This window comes from Mesocricetus auratus, unplaced genomic scaffold (assembly GCF_017639785.1).
Source record: "Mesocricetus auratus isolate SY011 unplaced genomic scaffold, BCM_Maur_2.0 Super-Scaffold_100676, whole genome shotgun sequence".
In the NCBI taxonomy this organism is placed as follows: Eukaryota; Metazoa; Chordata; class Mammalia; order Rodentia; family Cricetidae; genus Mesocricetus; species Mesocricetus auratus.
The window spans coordinates 97,429,382-97,450,802 of record NW_024429266.1 but is presented as its reverse complement, the minus strand read 5'-3'; the positions used below and the strand labels follow the sequence as shown (position 1 = coordinate 97,450,802).

Genomic DNA, 21,421 nt, shown 5'->3' with positions numbered 1-21,421 from the left:
GTGTAGTGTGTGTGTGTGTGTGTGGTGTAGTCTGTGTGTTATATGAGGTTGACATAATGACGGAATAGAATTTTCTTGGCAGTAAGCCCATGGATCATGATGTGTGATGTAGCATGGCTGTGAAGGTGACTTTGAGAACTTGAAGGCTGGGGTTTGCTTTACTGTGGGCAGCACGGTTGGTGCAGTGGAAGAAGGGGTGGAGAGGTGGGAGATAAATGGGGGGGTGAAAAAAGAAAGAATAAAAGAGGGAAGGAGGGAGATGGTGACAGATGGGGCAGGGGGAGAGGAGGAGAGTAAGCAGAAGGGCAGGGAGGAGAGGGAGAAATGTGTGCACCAGTCAGATTTAAGGGAGAAATTAGGGGATTGCCAGGCTGTCCACCTCCGATGGTAGCAACTCAGCAGAAAGTTGTTGGGCCTCTGTCTGGCTGTGTTGAGCAACCCTGGCTCCACCCCTTCCCTTGTTCACAAAGCAAGCTTTTAAAGGGAAGGCTGTCTTCGTTGAATGACTGCCACAGTACGATGTGGGGCTTCTGGCTGCTCCTCTTCTGGGGTGAGTGTGAAGTTGAATGGGGCAAGGGAGAGATGGCTGAGGTGTGGGCTGGAAATGGGTGGCAGGGAGAAGGCACAGCCTTGGAGGGGTGCAGCCCATAGGCTACTGTCCCAGGTCTGTTGGACATGGCAAAGCCCTACCTTGGGAGACCTTTGACATAATTCCCGGACTCAGGGAAGCCCATCCACCAGGATAGATCTTCCTGGAGCTGTTCATTTAGTATGATGTGTTTGGAAGTCACCTCAGTTCTAGCTGAGTAAACACACGGGGCTCCCGGATGTTCATCCTGGTGGCCCAGGATGGTGCAAGGGCAGCAGAACCACACAGCTATGGCAACCATTCCTTTACCATTGCACAGGACTTCATCTGCATGAAGCCCTTATCAGCCTCATCTTGCAGAGCAGAACCAGGGAGGTGAAGGAGGTGACTTGCTGGGCTTGGGTAACAGCTCAGAGTGTAAAGCATCTGCTGTGCAAGCCGAAAGACCAGAGTTTGATCCCAGAATCTATGTTCAAAGCCAAGCATGCATGGCGCCGTAACTCTGTCTGTCTTCCTTCCTTCCTTTCTCTGTCTCTGTCTCTGTCTCCATCTCTGTCTCTCTCTCTCTCTTTCTCCCTTTCTCTCTGGTCTTTTTTTTTAAAATAGGGTTTCTCTGTGCAGCCCTGCCTGTCTTGGAACTTGCTCTGTAGACTAGGCTGGCCTTGGGACTCACAGAGACCTATCTGCTTCTGCCTCCTGAGTTCTGGGACTAAAGGCATGCATCACCACTGCTGGGGAAGCAGAGACAGGAGGATCCCTGGTTCTTGATGGCCAGCCAGCCTAGTCTACTTGGTTTACTCTAGGCCACTGAGATAGCCTGTCTCTAAACAATTAAGGTGGATGGAACCTGAGAAAAGATGTCTGAGGTCATCCTCTGGTCCGTATGTGCTTACAGACACACACACACACACACACACACACACACACACACAATACACGTGCAATATACACAAATAATGCATATGCAGACTCACAAATACAAAAAGAAATACTTTGAAGGAGAGTCAGCTAATGAGGGGTTGAACTAGGATGCAAAATCAGTCCAGCTCTGGTCTTGTTCAAGATGGGTAAAAGAATTCTAGGAGCATATGACTTCTATGAGAAACTGAGCTGTGACTGGGGTTGTGGGGAGTCAGGGAAGTTACGTCCTGTGCTGGGACCAGACCAGGAGGTGGGATGGGGGTACAGCTTCCCTTCCTGACTCCTGTTGCTTTAGTATCAGGCACCAGGGTGTCTCAATGCGTGTCTTCCACTTTGCTGTTTTTCTTGCATGCTTGCAAGATTTTTTTTGTTGGTTTAAATTTAAAGATGGGAGATATAGATTTTCTGTTTTAGAGGTGGGGAAACTGAGTTATGGAAAGTGAACAAAATACTACTGGCGAAGACATAATTTAAAAAACTGAAATATTTAAAAAATTGTGTGTGCGCGCCTGTGCACATGTGTGCACACACACGTGACTCTGGAGGTCAGAAGACAATTTTGGGTGTTGGCACACACCTTTTACCTTGCCAAGAAAGAAGTCTTGTGCACCAGGCTAGGTGGCTCTTGGGCTTCTGGGGATTGTGTGGTCTCTGCCTTGAATCTTGCTGTGGGCATGCTGGGATTAAAGACATGCACTGTGGCTACATTTTCATGCTTTCTAGAAATCTGAAATTAGCTCCCTGTGCTTGCATGGTCAGTGTCTTATCCACTGCATGGATATATGTCTGACTAATGTCATTCTAACAGCTCTCTATATTATCTGTCTGTCTATGTATGTATGTATGAGTGTACGTATGTATGTGTATATGTATGTATGTATGTATCTATCTATCTACTCATCATCCCCCTAATCTATCATCTATCAATTATCTATCTCTTACTTATCTTTCTATCATCTTTATGTATCATATATATCATCTCTCTATATTATTTATCTATCATCTATCTTCTATATCATCTCTCTATCATATATCTTTCTACATCTATCATCTGTCTCTCTATATCTTTCTACCTCTCTATTATTTCTCTGCGTCTATCATATATCTATCTACCAATTGATACATCAGTTGGCATGGTGCTTTCACAGCATCCATAAAACTGTGGATTTCTTCCCCAGCACCTCATTAAGTCTGGTATAAGTACACCCTTATGATCTCAGCATCATGGAGATTGAGGGAGGAGGATGGAAGGTTGAGATAATCTTCAGCTACATAGTGAGTCTGAGACCAGCCTGTGCTACATGAGACCCTATGTAAGGAAAAAAGACCTATGATGGCGATTATTCTCATGGCACCGATGGTGATAATGATGAAGGATGAAGATGGTCACAGTAACTACACAGGTTGTTATGATGGTAACCACACAGGTGATGATGATGGTGACTAGAGAAGTGGTAATGATGATGGTGGTGACTACACAGGTGGTGGTGATGATGGTGACTATACAGGTGCTAATGATGGCAGTGACTACACACATATCAATAGTGGTGGTGGTGATGGTGGTGACCACAAGCATATCAATGACTGTGGTGGTGACTACACAAACTATGAGGCAACTTAAAGGAATATTTTATCTCATAGTTGGTTATGGTGTGGTCTGCCATGTTGGGGAAGGACTGGCAGAGTTTATCGTTGGATTGTGGGGCTGGACTTCTTTCTTCTTGATAGAGTATAAAGCAAAGAGAAGCATGACTGGAATACAGATCTTAGGCCCTCTTCTAAGACCTCATCTCTAAACCTCCCCAAATAGCACTGTCATCTGGTGACCAAGGAGTTAAGTACATGGTTTTTGTAGGATAAATTTCACATACAAGCCACAGCAAACAGCTATCCAGCATGTTCACATATATCACATATACACGTATCTTAAACTCACAAGAACAATTGAGGCTCCCTCTTCTTGGATGACTCCATTGTGAGTCAAGTTGATGTAAGACTAGCCAGGACACACACACACACACACACACACACACACACACACACACACACACACACACACTTAAATTATATGTGTGTTTGTGTGTATGGGTGCATCATTGCAGGTGCCCATGGGAGCTAGAGGTTTCAGATTCCCTTAAATCCAGAGTTATAGGCACGGCTCTCCATCTCTCTCCCTCCTCTCCCCTTCCTTCCCTTGTTCTCTCTCATTCTCCCCTCCTCCCCCTCTCCCCTCCTCCTCCTCTCCTTCATTCCCTTCTGCTTCTCCTTTTTTTTCAATTGAGAAAATACCTCTCCAAGATTGGGCTGCAGACCAGCCTGTAGGGTATTCCCTAATTTGTGATTGATAGGGGGGAACATCCATCTCATTGTGGGTGGTGCCATCCCTGGGCTGTATAAAGTAGGCTGAGCAAGCCATGGGGAGAAATCCAGTAAGCAACACCCTCCATAATCTCTGTACCAGCTCCTGCCTATAGGTTCCTGCCCTGTGTGAATTCCCCCAACTCTCTTCGATGATGAACAGTGATATGGAAGAGTAAACCAAAGAAATCTTTTTTCCCCAACTCGCCTTTTGATCATGGCCTTTCACCACAGAAATAACAACCCCAACTAAGAAAATATATGATCTTAAAGCCAACCATCCCATTCTCCCATGAGATTTCAGCCCATAGCGATCAGTTTGATCCCAGGGGAAATAGAAGCTGGCTCTGTGTACTGTCTTCTTCAGTAGTTACTGAGCCAGAGTTGGGAGCTGGGGGTGGCTGGAGTGAAGCTGTGTCCTGGGAGCATGATTGCACTTAAGTTTACACAGCAGCTGTGGCCACCTGGACAAAACATGCGCAGGGTCAAGCCAGCCAGTGCTATAGTCTGGCCCCACCCCCCGCTGGATCTCCCGAGATCTCCAGATCTCCTGGCTGCCGGGAGGAGGGTCCACTTGCTTCAGGGATATACTCGGAAGGTTGCCCATGCTCTAGTGGATGGCCCTGTGCCCGGAAGGCTGCTCATGCTCTAGTGGAGGGCCCTATGCCCACATGCATCTAGAAAGCACTTAATAGAGTCAGTGGATTATTTTTTAAGTAGGGTGGTCACAGTGAGGAGAGGTCTGAGAGGAGTTGTAGAGTAGTATGGGGGTGCATATGATCAAAATTACTGCAAATATGTATGAAATCCTCAAAGAACAAATGACCATAGTGATATTTTAAGTTGGTCCTTGAGAAGGTGTTAAAATCTGGGTTCTGTTCCCAGCATCCACATGGCAGCTCACAAGCTCCTGTAACTCCAGTTCCAGGGGGTCCTTCTAAGATGAACACTGAACCCCTTAGAAAGAAAAACCCTGGGAAGGCAAAAACATAGACATCAGGAACCCTTTGTGAGGATTGTGTAAAATGACATGGCTTCTCCAGTGGGGTCCTGTCAAGCTTTGTCAAACTGCTTTACATGGGCTCAAACCATGCTTAATTTTGCTGGTTGAGCATGACAACTTATCAACAGTTCATGCCTTTTCCTCTCTCTCTTCACAGGCTGCAGTGGCGTACACAGATGGGGGATGACCACACTCCCCACACTGGGACAAAGTCTTGGAGGTAAGTTAGCATAAGAGAACAAATGACTGGACTGAATAGGATGCCTTTGGGAGAGTTCTCATATCCCAACAGTCGAGCCTCACACTCTGTGGGTCTGAGCCACAGGCAGAGCGATGGTCTGTACATCCCCTGGTTCCTGCTCTAGAACATCTTTGTGCTCTGAAGTCGCTGTGCAACCTCAGGCACGATACATAACCTCTCTAATCTTCATTTCTCTCAAGTGTGGGCTTTAGAGACCAATGTGTATATGTCACAGGGGGGTGTGTCTCTTCTGGTATAAGTATCCCTCCCCCATATTCTGAAGTCTTAATACAAATTCTCTTTTCTAGCTCTCTAATCCTTGTTTTCAAGATACTAATAGGGACATTAGGATGTATTCTTCTGCTCTGTAATTCTGGAATGCTATGATCAAACCTGGGCATTGGATGTGAGCTTGTTCTGGGTCTATATAATCTGGCTTCGACTGTAATAAGTATCAGAGTCCATCAATTTATAAGGAGAAGAGGTTTATTTTGACTTATATTGACAGGGATCCCTGTGTGTCGTTGGTTAATCCCAAAGCCAGTGGAACATCACTGTCTCTCTGCTTTTGGACTACAGATGGAAGGGGCCTCTCGTTCCTCTCATCATGTTACTACATGTGAGGTGTGTTGTCACAGTACCAAGAAAAGTAACTAAGGCAGGGATCTGAAACTCACCTAAAACATGGTGTTTGTGTTAATTCACTGAGGGTGTCATACAAGGACACCGCGTGTTTTGATCACACTCACCTCTCATTTTCCCTCTGTCTCCTCCCAGAACCGCCCTCACCCCTGCTTCCCAGCTCTATGCCCTCCTTTTAAAAGTGATTGGAATTTTAAGCCTTTTATTTAATATTAACACCCAAATTCCCTTTCCTCCAGCCCCTCCTTCATCTTCGTGACCACTTTTCCCCTCCGAACTTCATCTTCTCTGTTTTCCTTTTATTTTTATTTAAAAGTACTTAAAATTAAAATATAGCTACAATATTTTTCCCTTCTCCTCCCTCCCTTTGCCCTCTCCCCTGTCCCCTGCCACCACTTTTCACATTTCTGACCTTTTTCTTTAGTTGTTCTTGTGTTATTGGTACACATACACACACTCCTCCCCAAACATACCAACACAGGGACATATACACACACACAACCCCCCAACATGCAACACACATATATGTATACAACACACATGCACACATATACACATGCACACACATAACCCACATATACACACATACTCATATATACAAACACATACACAAATGCAGCTCCCCAAATACCAACACAACATACATATAGACACCACCCCCACATCCAGACATACCCCTATACACACACATGTGCACACAAATCCACATATACCTACATACCTGCCATATACATATACATACACTCACACACACACATCTTTCACATACCAAACACACACTTATAAACACACACCCTCTTATATTCACCCCCCCAACACACATACACACACACTTGCAGCCTTCTAATTCTATTTAGCTCTACTCGTATGAATATGATTTCAGGACTGACCATTTGGCACGGGATAACAAATTGGTTTTTTCCTCTGGGAAGAATGATTTTCCTTCCCTTCCCACATTCCTTGGTTGCCTGTGCGTCTTTAAGTAGGGGTGGGGGTCTGTGAGCCCCCTTTCTGCATTAGCAAGTCTACTGATGTCATCCTCGTTCAGTCATGCTCGGGCAGCTGTACTGCTGAGGTGACGTGGGGGAAGCGTCTCTGCCACTTCCTGGAGACGGGGTCTCTCATCAGACTTCCCAGTCCCTGGCTCTGGCAGTCTCTCTGCTCTGCCTTCTTTGGTGTTTCCTGAGCCTGAGGTACAGGAGTTGTGACGTAGACATAGCCTCAGGGGCCGGGATCCTCTCCATGTTCGGTTAGCTATGCCTGCATTTTGACCTACTGTGCTGTGGTTTTCTGCAACCGTCTTCCTCTGCTTCAAAGAGACACTTCTTGAGGAGGGGGGAGAGCTACACTGATCTGTGGGTATAAGGATGTGTTTTCAGAATGTAGTTAGAAATTACCCTAGTTCAGTAAAGTGGCAGTTAACAGGCTCTCCTTTAAGATCCATGACTTCACTGGCCCTTGGTAGTTGGCTGGGTTTCCAGGCAAGAGTTTCCTCCCGTTGAGTGGGCCTTAAGTCAGTTAGATGGCCGTTGGTTACCTCTGTGATATGAGTGCCACTGATGCACCTTTAGGGACATCTTGTCATTGGGGAGCATTGTCAGCTCAGGTGGGACAGCTTTACTTCATATGTATATAAATAACGTAAATGCACACATGCATATATACTTATATATGTATTATATATAATTTTAGGTAAACATAAAATAACGATTCTTTATGGCGTTTCCAAAAGTCCTTGGTCTACTTAACCCTCTCTCTCTCTCTCTCTCTCTCTCTCTCTCTCTCTCTCTCTCTCTCTCTCTCTCTGTGTGTGTGTGTGTGTGTGTGTGTGTGAGAGAGAGAGAGAGAGAGAGAGAGAGAGAGAGAGAGAGAGAGAGAGAGAGACTATATAGTCCAGACTGGCCTTGAACTTGTGAGCTTGTGGCTTGGATTGCAGGCTCACACTTCCACAATCAGTGTTAGTTGACCTTCTAACAGTAAAGATCCATGTGCTCCATTGGCTGTGGGTGCTAACAGAAAGTACAGGGACTAGAGAACAAAGGCTCCGGGAAGAGTCACAAAATTAGTCTTACACATCCCCTGATTTGTACAGTGTCTGTCTCCCAAGACTTGAATTTGATCCAGTAGCTATTGCTTTTACTGTGGTAAACTTTAACTCATCAAAACTTACAATTTTATTAGATTTTTATTTACTCATGTATGCATATGCATGTGCACCCCAGGAGAGTGGATTCTCAGCCTCCACCACACTGGCCTGGGATTGGATTTGGGTAATAAGGTTTGGGGGATCACATTTACCTGCTGAGACATTTATTTATTTATTATTTAATTAAAAAATTCTTTGGCAAATTTCTCATGTCCAAACAATCAAGTGCGATCATTTCCACCCCCACTTTCCCTTAACACCCCTCAATGCCATGTGCTCTCATTTTAAAAATAACCCTCTAGGTACAGTGAGGCTCTCAGGTAGTCCAACCTGGCCTTGCATTCACTATACAGCCAATTTTTTAAATTCATTTTTTGAATGCTCCTGTCTTCACCTTACAAGCACTGGATTGGCAGGAGGGAGCCATCAGATCCTCCTCTCATTTATTTTCTTCTTGGAATTATTTATGTCCTTTAAAAAAAGATGTGTCACCTGTTTCTTACAAGACTTTAAGAAAGGCCATCTGTTGAAGGTGCTTGGCAGGCATCCAGCCTCCCAGGACAGGGTTCTTATTCCGGTTTTGGAAGGACTTGAAGTTTGAGAGGTTTAAATAGAGGGCCCCAAAGAAAAAATACAAAAAGACAGAGGGTCCCGAAGTGTGCAATGTGAACATTGCAAAGAAAGAGGAAACTGGAGAGAGATCTGAGGTCCCTCCCCATGTGTGGGTGTGGAGCCTGGGTAGACTACAGAAGCTGGCTCTCAGGCAGTGTGGCAAGAACACAAATGAGAAATGTAAGAGCAGCGACTGTCTGTCTTTGAGGTTTAGGGACTCACAGGGTCTCACTCTCCCATTTGATGTCTGCCTGCATCATCATCGCTCTTTAATGCTTTTTATTAGCCTGTAGAGTCATACAGAGTCATGGGTTTTGCTATGACATTTTCTTGCATGTATTTTCACCCCTACTGCCGGCTTTGTGCCCCACCCTTTACTTCCTCTGATCGCTCTCTTCTAAGCTAAAAATATCAGTAGTATTCCTATACCAATGATGCAGATGCTGAGAAAGAAATCAGGGAACGAAACCCACTCACAATAGCTCCAAACCAAACCAAATCAAACAGAACATACACAAGAGCACAGACACATACCCATTTGCACACACACATACATAAACATACACACATGAACACATATGTACACATGCACACATATGTACATGTACACATACATAGATGCACACAGAGACACAACACAGAGGGACATACACAAACACACACAGACACACATAGGCATACAAACACACACACACACACACAGGCACATACACACATGTGCACAGACAGACAAAATACCAACCTGGGAATAAACCTAACCAACAAGGGAACAGTCTACCCTGACAGTTATAAAACACTGAAGGAGGGTTGGGCAGTGGTGGCACATACTCTTAGTTCCAGCACTCGGGAGGCAGAGGCTCTTCCCATTTCTGCCTGGATTATACTGAACATGCACTCACAGGCATAGGGCAAATCACTCCACGCTTGGCCACCTTGCTTCTGAATCTCTGAAGCTCATGGCTCTGTTGGCTGCTGGAAGGGTTGTTAACATGGTCACCGTGCTCTACCCAAACCCCTGCCATGGCTCCCATCACTCAGCTGATTAGCTGCTTCTCCCTTGGCTGTGACCTCATACCCAGTGAGAAGCAACCCGAGAGAGGGACAATTGACTTTGGCTCCTGGCTTGAAGAGGGAAAGGTGTGGTGGCAGCTGACCACATCACATCTGGGCTAAGGAAGTGGGATGAGGTTGGGATGGCACTCTGCTCTGTCTGGGTCTCCAGCTGATGCGGTGGTGACCTGCTTCATGCAGAGATGTGTCTCCCAGGTGACTCTAGATTCAGTCAAAGTGGCAATGAAGATGAATCACCACACTCATTTACATACAAAAAGTCAGAATCATGCAGTGACTTAGGGAGACCTCTGTGACCTGACTGTGGGTCTCCTCTGCCCTCCCCTCCTCCTCTTCCCTTCATTCATTCAGGCCTCAAATTTGCACTGATGTTCTTGCTACCTGTAGGATCAGGAACAGTTCTGATTCAGGGCCTTTGCATTTATTATTTTCACTTGTATGTCTCTGTGACTCATCTTTAAAGAAATACTACCATGTTATCTATCATCTATCTATCTATCTATCTATCTATCTATCTATCTATCTATCTATCTATCATCTATCTATCTATCATCTATCTATCTATCTATCTATCTATCTATCTATCTATCTATCATCTATCTATGTCTATCATCATAATCATCTATCTATATCTATCATCATAATCTATGTATCTATAATCTATCTGTCTATCATCTATCTATCTTTCATCTATCTGTATCTTTCTGTCTGTCTATATTTGAATATACACATATGAAACTAAGAGGACAACGTGAAGGGAATCTGTTCTCTCCTTCTACCATGTGGATCTTGGGAAATGAACTTAACCTTTACTCCCTGAGACCTTTTGCTGCCCCAAGTTCCATTGCTCTCTTCATTCCTTTTAGGATTTTGCTAAGTGTCATACTCTGAAGAAAGTCTGTATGGGATACTTTTCTAAAAAGTTATGCCTCCTCCCACCTCCCAATTCTCTCCTCTTCAGTTCTCTTCATTTTTTAAAACTTTTTTTATTACTTTAATTTTTAAATAGCTTGTCAATCCCAGTTCCCTCTCCCTCCTCTCCTCCTGCACCCCTCCCCACCATCCCCCCAGCCTCCCATCCTTTCCCCACTTCCTTCCACATAGGGGATATCCAGAGTCTGTCATTTCGCTCAGGGCAGGGTCCAGGCACTCCCCTAAGAGTCCAGGCAGAGAGAGCATCCCTCTTTGTGTTATGGACACACGATGTCTGTTTGTATTCCAAGGATAAACACTGATCTACTGCCCAGGGCCCCATAGGTTGCCCAGGCCTCCTCACTGACTCTCACATTCAGGGGGTCTGGATCAGTCCCATGCTGGCCTCCCAGCTGTCGGTCTGGGGTCCAAGAACTCTCCCCTGTTCAGATCAGCTGTCTCTGCTGGTTTTGCCAGCCCATTCTTTGCCAACTTGCTCATTGCTCCTCTCTCTCTGTCACTGGGTTCCTTGGGTTCAGTTCAGTGTTTGACTGTGGGTGTTTGCCTCTGCTTCCATCAGTCACTGGATGAAGGTCCTCCGGCCATGTTCCCAATCTGTTCAGGAGATCTTGCCTCATTCCTCTTCTCTGGGGTACCATGCATATCTCTGTTAGGTTCTTTCCTGTTTCCCAGACTCTCTGTCAGTGGAAGTGCAAACTGGAACTATCCTGATCCATGTCTAAAATCCATATATGAGTGAGTACATACCATGTTTGTCTTTTTGGGACTGGGTTACCTCACACAGGACGATTTCTTCTAGTGCCATCCATTTGCCTGAGATTTTCAAGATTCCATTATTTTTTTCCGCAGAGTAGTACTCCATTGTGCAAATGTACCACATTTTCTCTATCCACTCTTCAGCTGAGGGGCATCAAGGTTGCTTCCTGGTTCTGGCTATTACAAGCAATGCTGCTATGAACATAGTGGAGCAGATGTCCTTGTTGTATGAATTTGCATCTTTTGGATATATGCCTAAGAGTGGAGTTGCTGGGTCTTGTGGTAGATTGATTCCCATTTTCCTAAGGAACCTCCATACTGATTTCCATAGTGGGTGTATGAGTTGGCACGCCCAACAGCAGAGGGGAGTAGTGTTCCCCTCTCTCCATATCCTCTCCAGCATAAATTGTCATTGGTGTTTTGATTTTAGCCATTCTGACAGGAGTATCTCAAAGATGTTTTGATTTGCATTTCCCTGATGATTAAGGATGTTGAGCATTTTATTAAATATCTCTCAGCCATTTTAGACTCCTCTATTGAGAATTCTCTATTTAGTTCTGTACCTCACTTTTTTTTCCATCTTTTTTTCTCCATTAAACAGAGTTGATTTTTTTTAAATTATAGAAAACAGTTTATAACGACAGCAAATGATGAACACCAACAAATCAATAAAATCAGTAGCCTTATAAATGTGAACAAAAATGTCAAGCAAAAGGGATGTTTTGAACAAAATAGGTAGAGATGTTTTTCATATTACCGTACCTCACTTTTTAATTGGATCCTTTGGTGTTTTTGGAGACTTGCTTCTTGAGTTCTTTGTAAATTTTGGAGATCAGTCCTCTCAGATGTGGGGTTAGTGAATATCTTTTCCCATTCTGTGGGCTGCCTTTTTGTCTTGTTGACTGTGTCCTTTGCCTTATAGAAGCTTCTTAGTTTCAGGAGGTCCCATTTATTAATTGTCGATCTCAGTGTCTGTGCTCCTGGTGTTACGTTCAGGAAGTGGTCTCCTGTACCAATTCGTCGAAGTGTATCTCCCACTTTCTCTTCTAAGAGTTTCAGTGTGGTTGGATTTATGTTGAGGTCTCTGATCCATTTGGACTTAAGTTTTGTGCAAGGCGGTAGACATGAATCTATCTGCAGTCTTTTGCATACCAATATCCAGTTATGCCAGCACCATTTGTTGAAGATGCTATCTTTTTTCCATTGTATAATTTTAGCTTATTTGTCAAAAATCAAGTGTTCATAGGTGTGTAAGTTAAAATCAGCGTTTTCAATTCAATTCCATTGGTCTATCTGTCTATTTTTGTGCCAATACCAAGCTGTTTTCAGGACTATAGCTCTATAATAGAGCTTGAAGTCAGGTATGCCTCCTGAAGTTCCTTTATTATATGGGGTTGTTTTGGTTATCTTGGGTCTTTTGTTATTCCATATAAAGTTGATTATTGTTCTTTCAAGGTCTGTGAAGAATTGCGCTGGAATTTTGATAGTGATTGCATTGAATCTGTAGACTGCTCTTGGCAAGATTGCCATTTTTTTCAGTTAATACTTTTTTTATTTTAATTTTAAATAGCTTGTTTTACATGTCAATCCCAGTTCCCTTTCCCTCCCCTCCTCCCGCACTCCCCTTCCTCCCCTCCCTCCCACCCTATTGCCAAATCCTTCCCCATAGGGGATATCCAGAGTCTGTCATTTTATTCTTGGTAGGGTCCAGACACTCCCCTAAGAGTCCAGGCTGAGAGAGCATCTCTCTTTGTGCTATAGGCACACAAAGACAGTTTGTATACCAGGGATAGACACTGATCCACAGCTCAGGGCCCCATAGGTTGCCCAGGCCTTCTCACTGACACTCACATTTGGGGGGTCCAGATCAGTCCCATGCTGGCCTCCCCACTGTCAGTCTGGGGTCCAAGAGCTCTCCCCTGTTCAGATCAGCTGTCTCTGCTGGTTTTGCCAGCCCATTCTTTGCCAATTTGCTCATCACTCCTCTCTCTCTGTCACTGGGTTCCTTGGGTTCAGCTCAGTGATTAATTGTGTGTTTGCCTCTGCTTCCATCAGTCACAGGATGAAGGCTCCCGGATGGTTATAGACATCAAGTTCATTATCAGGAATGGGCATTCGAGGTGGTCCCTCCACTATTGCTTAGCTTGCCAATTGGTGTTGTCCCTTTAGATCACTCGAGGTCACTCTGGTGCTTGATCTGTCTTCGAACCTATGATTCCCTCTTCCCCCTATTCTACCCCCACCCCCTCAACTTCCTGTTCCCCCATGACCAACTCCCTTCCTCTTCACCCCCTCTCTTCTTCCCAGGTCCCACTCCCCCCACCCCTCGCCGTGTTCCCCATCCATTCAGAGGATCTTGTCTCCATCCTCTTCTCTTGGGTACTATGCATATATGCATATCTTTTAGGTTCTTTCCTGTTTCCCAGACTCTCTATCTGTGGAAGTGTAGACTGGCACTATCCTGATCCATGTCTAAAATCCATATATGAGTGAGTACATACCATGTTTGTCTTTTTGCGACTGGGTTACCTCACTCAGGATGGTTTCTTCCAGTGCTATCCATTTCCCTGCGAATTTCAAGATTCCATTGTTTTTTTCTGCTGAGTAATACTCCATTGTGTAAATGTACCACATTTTCTCTATCCACTCTTCAGTTGAGGGGCATCTAGGTTGCTTCCAGGTTCTGGCTATTACAAACAATGCTGCTATGAACATAGTGGAGCAGATGCCCTTGTTGTATGAACCTGCCTCATTTGGATAAATGCCTAAGAGTGGAATTGCTGGGTCTAGTGGTAGATTAATTCCCATTTTCCTGAGGAATCTCCATACTGATTTCCAAAGAGGCTGTATGAGTTGGCACTCCCACCAGCAGTGGAGGAGTGTTCCTCTCTCTCCACATCCTCTCCAGCATAAATTGTCTTCGGTGTTTTTGATTTTAGCCATTCTGACAGGAGTAAGATGGTATCTCAGAGTTGTTTTGATTTGCATTTCCCTGATGGCTAAGGGTGTTGAGCACTTTCTTAAGTGTCTCTTGGCCATTTTAGCCTCCTCTACTGAGAATTCTCTATTTAGCTCTGTACCCCACCTTTCAAGTGGATCCTTAGGTGTTTTGGAGACTTGTTTCTTGAGTTCTTTGTAAATTTTGGAGATTAGCCCTCTGTCAGATGTAGGGTTAGTAAATATCTTTTCCCATTCTGTGGCCTGCCTTTTTGTCTTTTTGACTGTGTCCTTTGCCTTACAGAAGCTTTTTAGTTTCAGAAGGTCCCATTTGTTAATTGTCGATCTCAGTGCCTGTGCCACTGGTGTTATGTTTAGGAAGTGGTCTCCTGTACCAACTCGTTGAAGAGTATCTCTCACTTTCTCTTCTAAAAGTTTCAGTGTGGCTGGATTTATGTTGAGATCTCTGATCCATTTGGACTTAAGTTTTGTACAAGGCGATAAACATGGATCTATCTGCAGTCTTCTGCATACTAGTACCTAGTTATGCCAGCACCATTTGTTGAAGATGCTTTCTTTTTTCCATTGTACAGTTTTAGCTTCTTTGTCAAAAATCAAGTGCTCATAGGTGTGTGGGTTAAAATTAGTGCTTTCAATTCGGTTCCATTGGTCTACCTGCCTATTTTTGTGCCAATACCAAGCTGTTTTCAGGACTATAGCTCTATAATAGAGCTTGAAGTCAGGCATGGTGATGCCTCCTGAAGTTCCTTTATTGTATAGGGATGTTTTGGCTATCCTGGGCCTTTTGTTTTTCCATATAAAGTTGATTAATGTTCTTTCCAGGTCCTTGAAGAATTGTGATGGAATTTTGATAGGGATTGCATTGAATCTATAGAGTGCTTTTGGCAAGATTGCCATTTTTATTATGTTGATCCTACCAATCCAAGAGCATGGGAGATCTTTCCATTTTCTGGTATCTTCTTTGATTTCTTTCTTTAAAGACACAAAGTTCTTGATATACAGGTCTTTCACTTCCTTGGTTAACATTATCCCCAGATATTTGATGCTGTTTCTGGCTATTGTAAAAGGTGATGTTTCTCTGATTTCTTTCTCAGTCACTTCATCATCTGTATATGATAGGGCCACTGATTTTTTTTGAATTTACCTTGTATCCTGCCACATTGCTGAAGGTGTTTATCAGCTCTAAGAGTAACCTTGCAGAGTTTTTTGGGTCACTTAAGTAAACTATCATATCATCTGCAAATAGTGAAAGCTTGACTTCTTCTTTTCCTATTTGTATCCCCTTTATCTCCTTTTGTTTTCTTATTGCTGTAGCTAGAACTTCAAGTACAATATTGAAGAGATATGGAGAGAGTGGACAACCTTGTCTTGTTCCTGATTTTAGAGGAATTTCTTTGAGTTTCTCTCCATTTAGTTTGATGTTAGCTGTTGGTTTATTGTATATTGCTTTTATTATATTCAGGTACGTTCCTGTTATCCCTGATCTCTCTAGGACCTTTATCATGAAGGGGTGCTGGATTTTGTCAAAGGCTTTTTCAGCATCTAGTGAGATGATCATGTGGTTTTTCTTTCGCAGATTGTTAATACGGTTGATTACATTGATAGATTTTCTAATGTTGAACCATCCCTGCATTCCTGGAATGAAGCCTACTTGATCATGGTGGATGATTTTTCTGATGTATTCTTGAATCCGGTTTGCGAGTATTTTATTGAGTATTTTTGCATCAATGTTCATGAGGGAAATTGGTCTATAGTTCTCTTTCTTAGTTGTGTCTTTGTGTGGCTTGGGTATCAAGGTAATTGTAGCCTCGTAGAAAGAGTTTGGCAGTAATCCTCCTGCTTCTATTGTGTGGAATACTTTGAGGAGTATTGGAATTAGCTCTTCTTTGAATTTCTGGTAGAATTCTGCACTGAAGCCATCTGGGCCTGGGCTTTTTTTGTTTGGGAGACTTTTGATGACTGCTTCTATTTCATTAGGGGTTATAGGTCTGTTTAGATTGTTTATCTGCTCTTTATTTAGTTTTGGCAAGTGATATCTATCCAGGAAATTGTCCATTTCCTTTAAATTTTCAAATTTTGTGGAGCACAGATTTTCAAAGTATGCCCTGATGATTCTCTTGATTTCCTCAGAGTCCGTTGTTATGTCCCCTTTTTCATCCCTGATTGTGTTAATTAGTATGCTCTCTCTCTGTCTTTTGGTTAGTTTGGACAGAGGTTTGTCTATTTTGTTGATTTTCTCAAAGAACCAACTCTTTGTTTCATTGATTCTTCTCAGTGTTTTCCTGGTTTCTACTTGGTTGATTTCAGCCCTCAATTTGATTATTTCCTGGCGTCTGCTCCTCCTGGGGGAGTTTGCTTCTTTTTGTTCTAGAACATTCAGCTGTACTATTAATTCTCTAGTATGACTGTTCTCCAGTTTTTTCATGTGGGCACTTAGTGCTATAAACCTTCCTCTCAGTACTGCTTTCAAAGTGTCCCATAAGTTTGTGTATGTTGTGTCTTTATTCTCATTGAAATCGAGGAAGTCTTTAATTTCTTTTTTTATTTGTTCCTTTACCCAGGGATGGTGCAATTGTTCATTGTTCAATCTCCATGAGTTTGTAGGGTTTCTGCGATTTGTGTTATTGTTGAATTCTAATGTTAATGCATGGTGGTCTGATAAGATGCAGGGGGTTATTCCAATTTTTTTGTATCTGTGGAGATTTGCTATGTTTCCTATTATGTGGTCAATTTTAGAGAAGGTTCCATGTGGTGCCGAGAAGAAGGTATATCCCTTTGTGTTTGGGTGGAATGTTCTATAGATGTCTGTTAAACCCAGTTGGGTCATAACTTCTATTAATTATTTTGTTTCTTTGTTAAGTTTCTGTCTGGAGGTCCTGTCTAGCGGTGACAGCGGAGTGTTGAAGTCTCCTACTATTAGTGTGTGAGATTTTATGTGCATTTTGAGCTTTAGTAATGCTTCTTTCACGAATGTAGGTGCCTTTGTATTTGGGGAGTAGATGTTTAAAACTGAGACTTCGTCTTGATGTATTTTTCCTTTGATGAATATGAAGTGCCCTTCTTCATCTCTTTTGATTGATTTTAATTTGAAGTCTAATTTGTTAGATATTAGGATTGCTACGCCTGCTTGTTTCTTGGGGCCATTTGATTGGAACATCTTTTCCCAGCCCTTTACTCTGAGATAACGTCTGTCTTTGATGTTGAGATGTGTTTCTTGTATGCAGCAGAAGGAAGGGTTCTGTCTTCATATCCATTCTGCTAGTCTGTGTCTTTTTATAGGCAAATTGAGACCATTGACATTGAGGAATATTAATGATCATTGATTGATTATTCTTGCTTGTGCTTAAGTTATTGGTAGTGGTGTTATTGTGTGTAGTTTCTCCTTTTTTTCTTTTGGTATTTGGTAAAGTGGGATTATCTATTGCCTGTGTCTTTATGAGTGTAGTTATCTTCGTTGGGTCTAGGTTTTCCTTCTAGCACTTTCTGTAGAGCTGGATTCATGGATACGTATTGTTTAAATCTGGCTTTGTCATGGAGTATTTTGTTTTCTCCCTCTATGGTAATTGCGAGCTTTGCTGGATATAGTAGTCTGGGCTGGCATCCTTGTTCCCTTAGTGTTTGTAGGACATCTGACCAGGATCTTCTGGCTTTCATCGTTTCCATTGAGAAGTCAGGTGTAATTCGCATAGGTCTGCCTTTGTATGTTACTTGGCTTTTTTCTTTAGCTGCTCTTAATATTTTCTCTTTACTCTGTAGGTTTGATATTTTGATTATTATATGGCGAGGTGACTTCTTTTTCTGGTCAAGCCTATTTGGTGTTCTGTAGGATTCTTGTACTTTCATAGGCATATCTTTCTTTAGGTTAGGGAAGTTTTCTTCTATGATTTTGTTGAATATGTTTTCTGTACCTTTAAGTTGAATTTCTTCACCTTCTTCTATACCTATTATTCTCAGGTTTGGCTTCTTCACGGTGTCCCATATTTCCTGGATATTTTGTGTTAAGGATTTGTTGGTTTTGAGATTTTCTTTGGTTGACGACTCTATATCCTCTAATGAGTCTTCAACACCTGAGATTCTCTCTTCTATCTCTTGTATTCTATTGGTGATACTTGCATCTGTAGTTCCAGATCGTTTACCGAGCTTTTCTATTTCCAGCATCCCTTCATTCTGTGTTTTCTTTATCGTTTCTATTTCAGCTTTCAATCCTTCAACTGTTTGAGCTGTTTCCTTAATTTTTTTGGTTGTTTTTCCTTGGTACTCTTTAGATTCTTTGAGAGATTTGTTTATTTCTTGAAATTTTTCCCCCATTTCATGGATTTTTTTTGTTTGTTTTTTCTTCTATTTCTTTAAGGGATTTCCTTGTTTCTTCTTTGAGAGTCTCCATCATCTTCATGAAATAATTTTTAAGGTCTGTCTCCTCTTCTTCGTCTATGTAGTGCTTTTCGGGTCTTGCTGGTGTTGGATCCCTGGATTATGGTGGGGTCATGTTGGTGTTTCTATTGCTGAGTGATCTCTTATTCTGTCTTCTTCCCATCTCTTCTTCCAGTGGGTGCTGGTGGGGTCTTTCCTTCTCCACTGGTCTCCTTCTTTCCTGCAGCTGAAGCTGGACTCGCTGGGGTTGGGGACTTGGAGGGGCTGGTGTCTTTCCTGAAGCTGGACTAGCTGGGGTTGGGGTCTTGGAGGGGCTGCTGTCTTTCCTGTGTGGGCGGGTCTTCTGGATGCCAGGAGCAGTGCCCAAAGATCGAGGGGGATGGGTGATGGGTGGGCGATCCCCGCCGGAGACCCAATCTCACCTGAAGCTGGACTCCCTGGGTTTGGGGTCTTGGGGGGCTGATGTCCTTCCTGTGTGGGCGGGTCTTCTGGATGCCTGGAGCGGCACCCGAAGATCCAGGGGGATGGGTGATGGGCGGGCGATCCCGCCGGAGACCCAACCTCACCTGAAGCTGAACTAGCTGGGGTTGGGGTCTTGGAGGGGCTGATGTCCTTCCTGTGTGGGCGGGTCTTCTGGATGCCGGGAGCAGTGCCCAAAGATTGAGGGGGATGGGTGATGGGCAGGCGATCCCTGCCGGAGACCCAATCTCACCTGAAGCTGGACTCCCTGGGTTTGGGGTCTTGGGGGGGCTGATGTCCTTCCTGTGTGGGCGGGTCTTCTGGATGCCGGGTGCGGCACCCGAAGCTTGAGGGGGATGGGTGATGGGCGGGCGGTTCCTGCCGGAGACCCAATCTCACCTGAAGCTGGACTCCCTGGGTTTGGGGTCTTGGGGGGCTGATGTCCTTCCTGTGTGGGCGGGTCTTCTGGATTCCGGGAGCAGTGCCCAAAGCTTGAGGGGGATGGGTGATGGGCGGGCGATCCCTGCTGGCGACCCAATCTCACCTGAAGCTGGACTCGCTGGGGTTGGGGTCTTGGGGGGGCTGATGTCCTTCCTGTGTGGGCGGGTCTTCTGGGTGCCAGGAGCAGGCCCCGAAGCTCGAGGGGGATGGGTGATGGGCGCGCGGTCCCCGCTGGAGACCCAATCTCACCTCAAGATTGCCATTTTTATTATGTTGATCCTACCAATCCAAGAGCATGGGAGATCTTTCCATTTTCTGGTATCCTCTTTGACTTCTTTCTTTAGAGACTCGAAGTTTTTGATATACTGATCTTTCACTTCTTAGGTTAACATTACCCCCAGATATTTGATGCTGTTTATGGCTATTGTAAAGGGTGATGTTTCTCTGATTTCTTTCTCAGCCACTTTATTGTCTGTATATAATAGGGCCACTGATTTTTTTTTTTGAGTTTACCTTGCATTCTGCCACTTTGCAGAGTTTTTCAGGTCACTTATGCAAACTATTATATCATCTGCAAATAGTGAAAGCCTGACTTCTTCTTTTCCTATTTGTATCCCCTTCATCTCCTTTTGTTTTCTTATTGCTCTAGCTAGAACTTCAAGTACAATATTGAAGATATATGGAAACAGTGGATAGCCTTGTCTTGTTCCTGAGTTTAGAGGAATTGCATTGAGTTTCTCTCCATTTAATTTGATGTTAGCTGTTGGTTTACTGTATATTGCTTTTATTATGTTCAGGTATGTTTCTGTTATCCCCGATCTCTCTAGGACCTTTATCATGAAGGGGTGCTGGACTTTGTCAAAGGCTTTTTCAGCATCTAGTGAGATGATCGTGTTTGTATGGTGGATTACATTGATAGATTTTTGTATGTTGAACCATCCTTGCATTCCTGGGATGAAGCCTACTTGATCATGGTGGATGATTTTTCTGATGTGTTCTTGAATCTGATTTGCTAGTATTTTTGCATCGATGTTCATTAGGGAAATTGGTCTGTAGTTCTCTTTCTTGTTTGTGTCTTTGTGTGGCTTCGATACCAAGGTAATTGTAGCCTCATAAAAAGAGTTTGGCAGTGAACCTCCCACTTCTATTGTGTGGAACAATTTGAGGAGTATTGGAATTAGCTCTTCTTTGAATTTCTGGTAGAATTCTGCACTGAAGCCATCTGGGCCTGGGCTTTTTTTGTTTGGGAGACTTTTGATGACTGCTTATATTAAGGGTTATAGGTCTGCTTAGATTGTTTATCTGTTCTTGATTTAGTTTTGTCAAGTGATATCTATCCAGGAAATTGTTAATTTCCTTTAAATTTTTGAATTTTGTGGAGTACAGGTTTTCAAAGTATGCCCTGATGATTCTCTGGATTTACTCAGTGTCCGTTATTATGTCCCCCTTTTTGTTTTTTATTTTGTTAATTAGCATGTTCTCTCTTTGCCTTTCGGTTAGTTTGGACAAAGGTTTGTCCATTTTGTTGATTTTCTCAGTGAACCAACTCTTTGTTTCATTGATTCTTTGCAATGTTTTCCTGGTTTCTACTTGATTGATTTCAGCCCTCAATTTGATTATTTCCTGGTGTCTACTCCTCCTGGGTGAGTTTGCTTCTTTTTCATCTAGAGCATTCAGCAGTGTTATTAATTCTCTAGTGTGACTGTTCTCCAGTTTCTTCATGTGGGCACTTAGTGCTATGACGTTTCCTCTTAGCACTGCTTTCAGAGTGTCCCATAAGTTTGTGTATGTTGCATCTTCATTCTCATTGAATTCCAGGAAGTCTTTAATTTCTTTTTTTTATTTCTTTATTTACCCAGGGATGGTGCAATTGTTCATTGTTCAATTTCCATGTGTTTGTAGGGTTTCTGCGATTTGTGT

General features: G+C 43.4%; 1 protein-coding gene across 1 annotated transcript in view; it reads left to right on the top strand.

The window, feature by feature from the left end:
• Positions 1 to 437: 437 nt before the first annotated feature.
• Positions 438 to 21,421, top strand: part of Adgre1 (adhesion G protein-coupled receptor E1) — an 87,964-nt gene continuing 66,980 nt past the window's right edge. The window contains exons 1-2 of the mRNA XM_040738418.1: positions 438 to 550; positions 5,029 to 5,091. Of these exons, the coding sequence (XP_040594352.1) occupies positions 520 to 550; positions 5,029 to 5,091 (94 nt within the window). The 5' untranslated portion in view covers positions 438 to 519. The remainder of the gene's footprint in view (positions 551 to 5,028; positions 5,092 to 21,421) is intronic.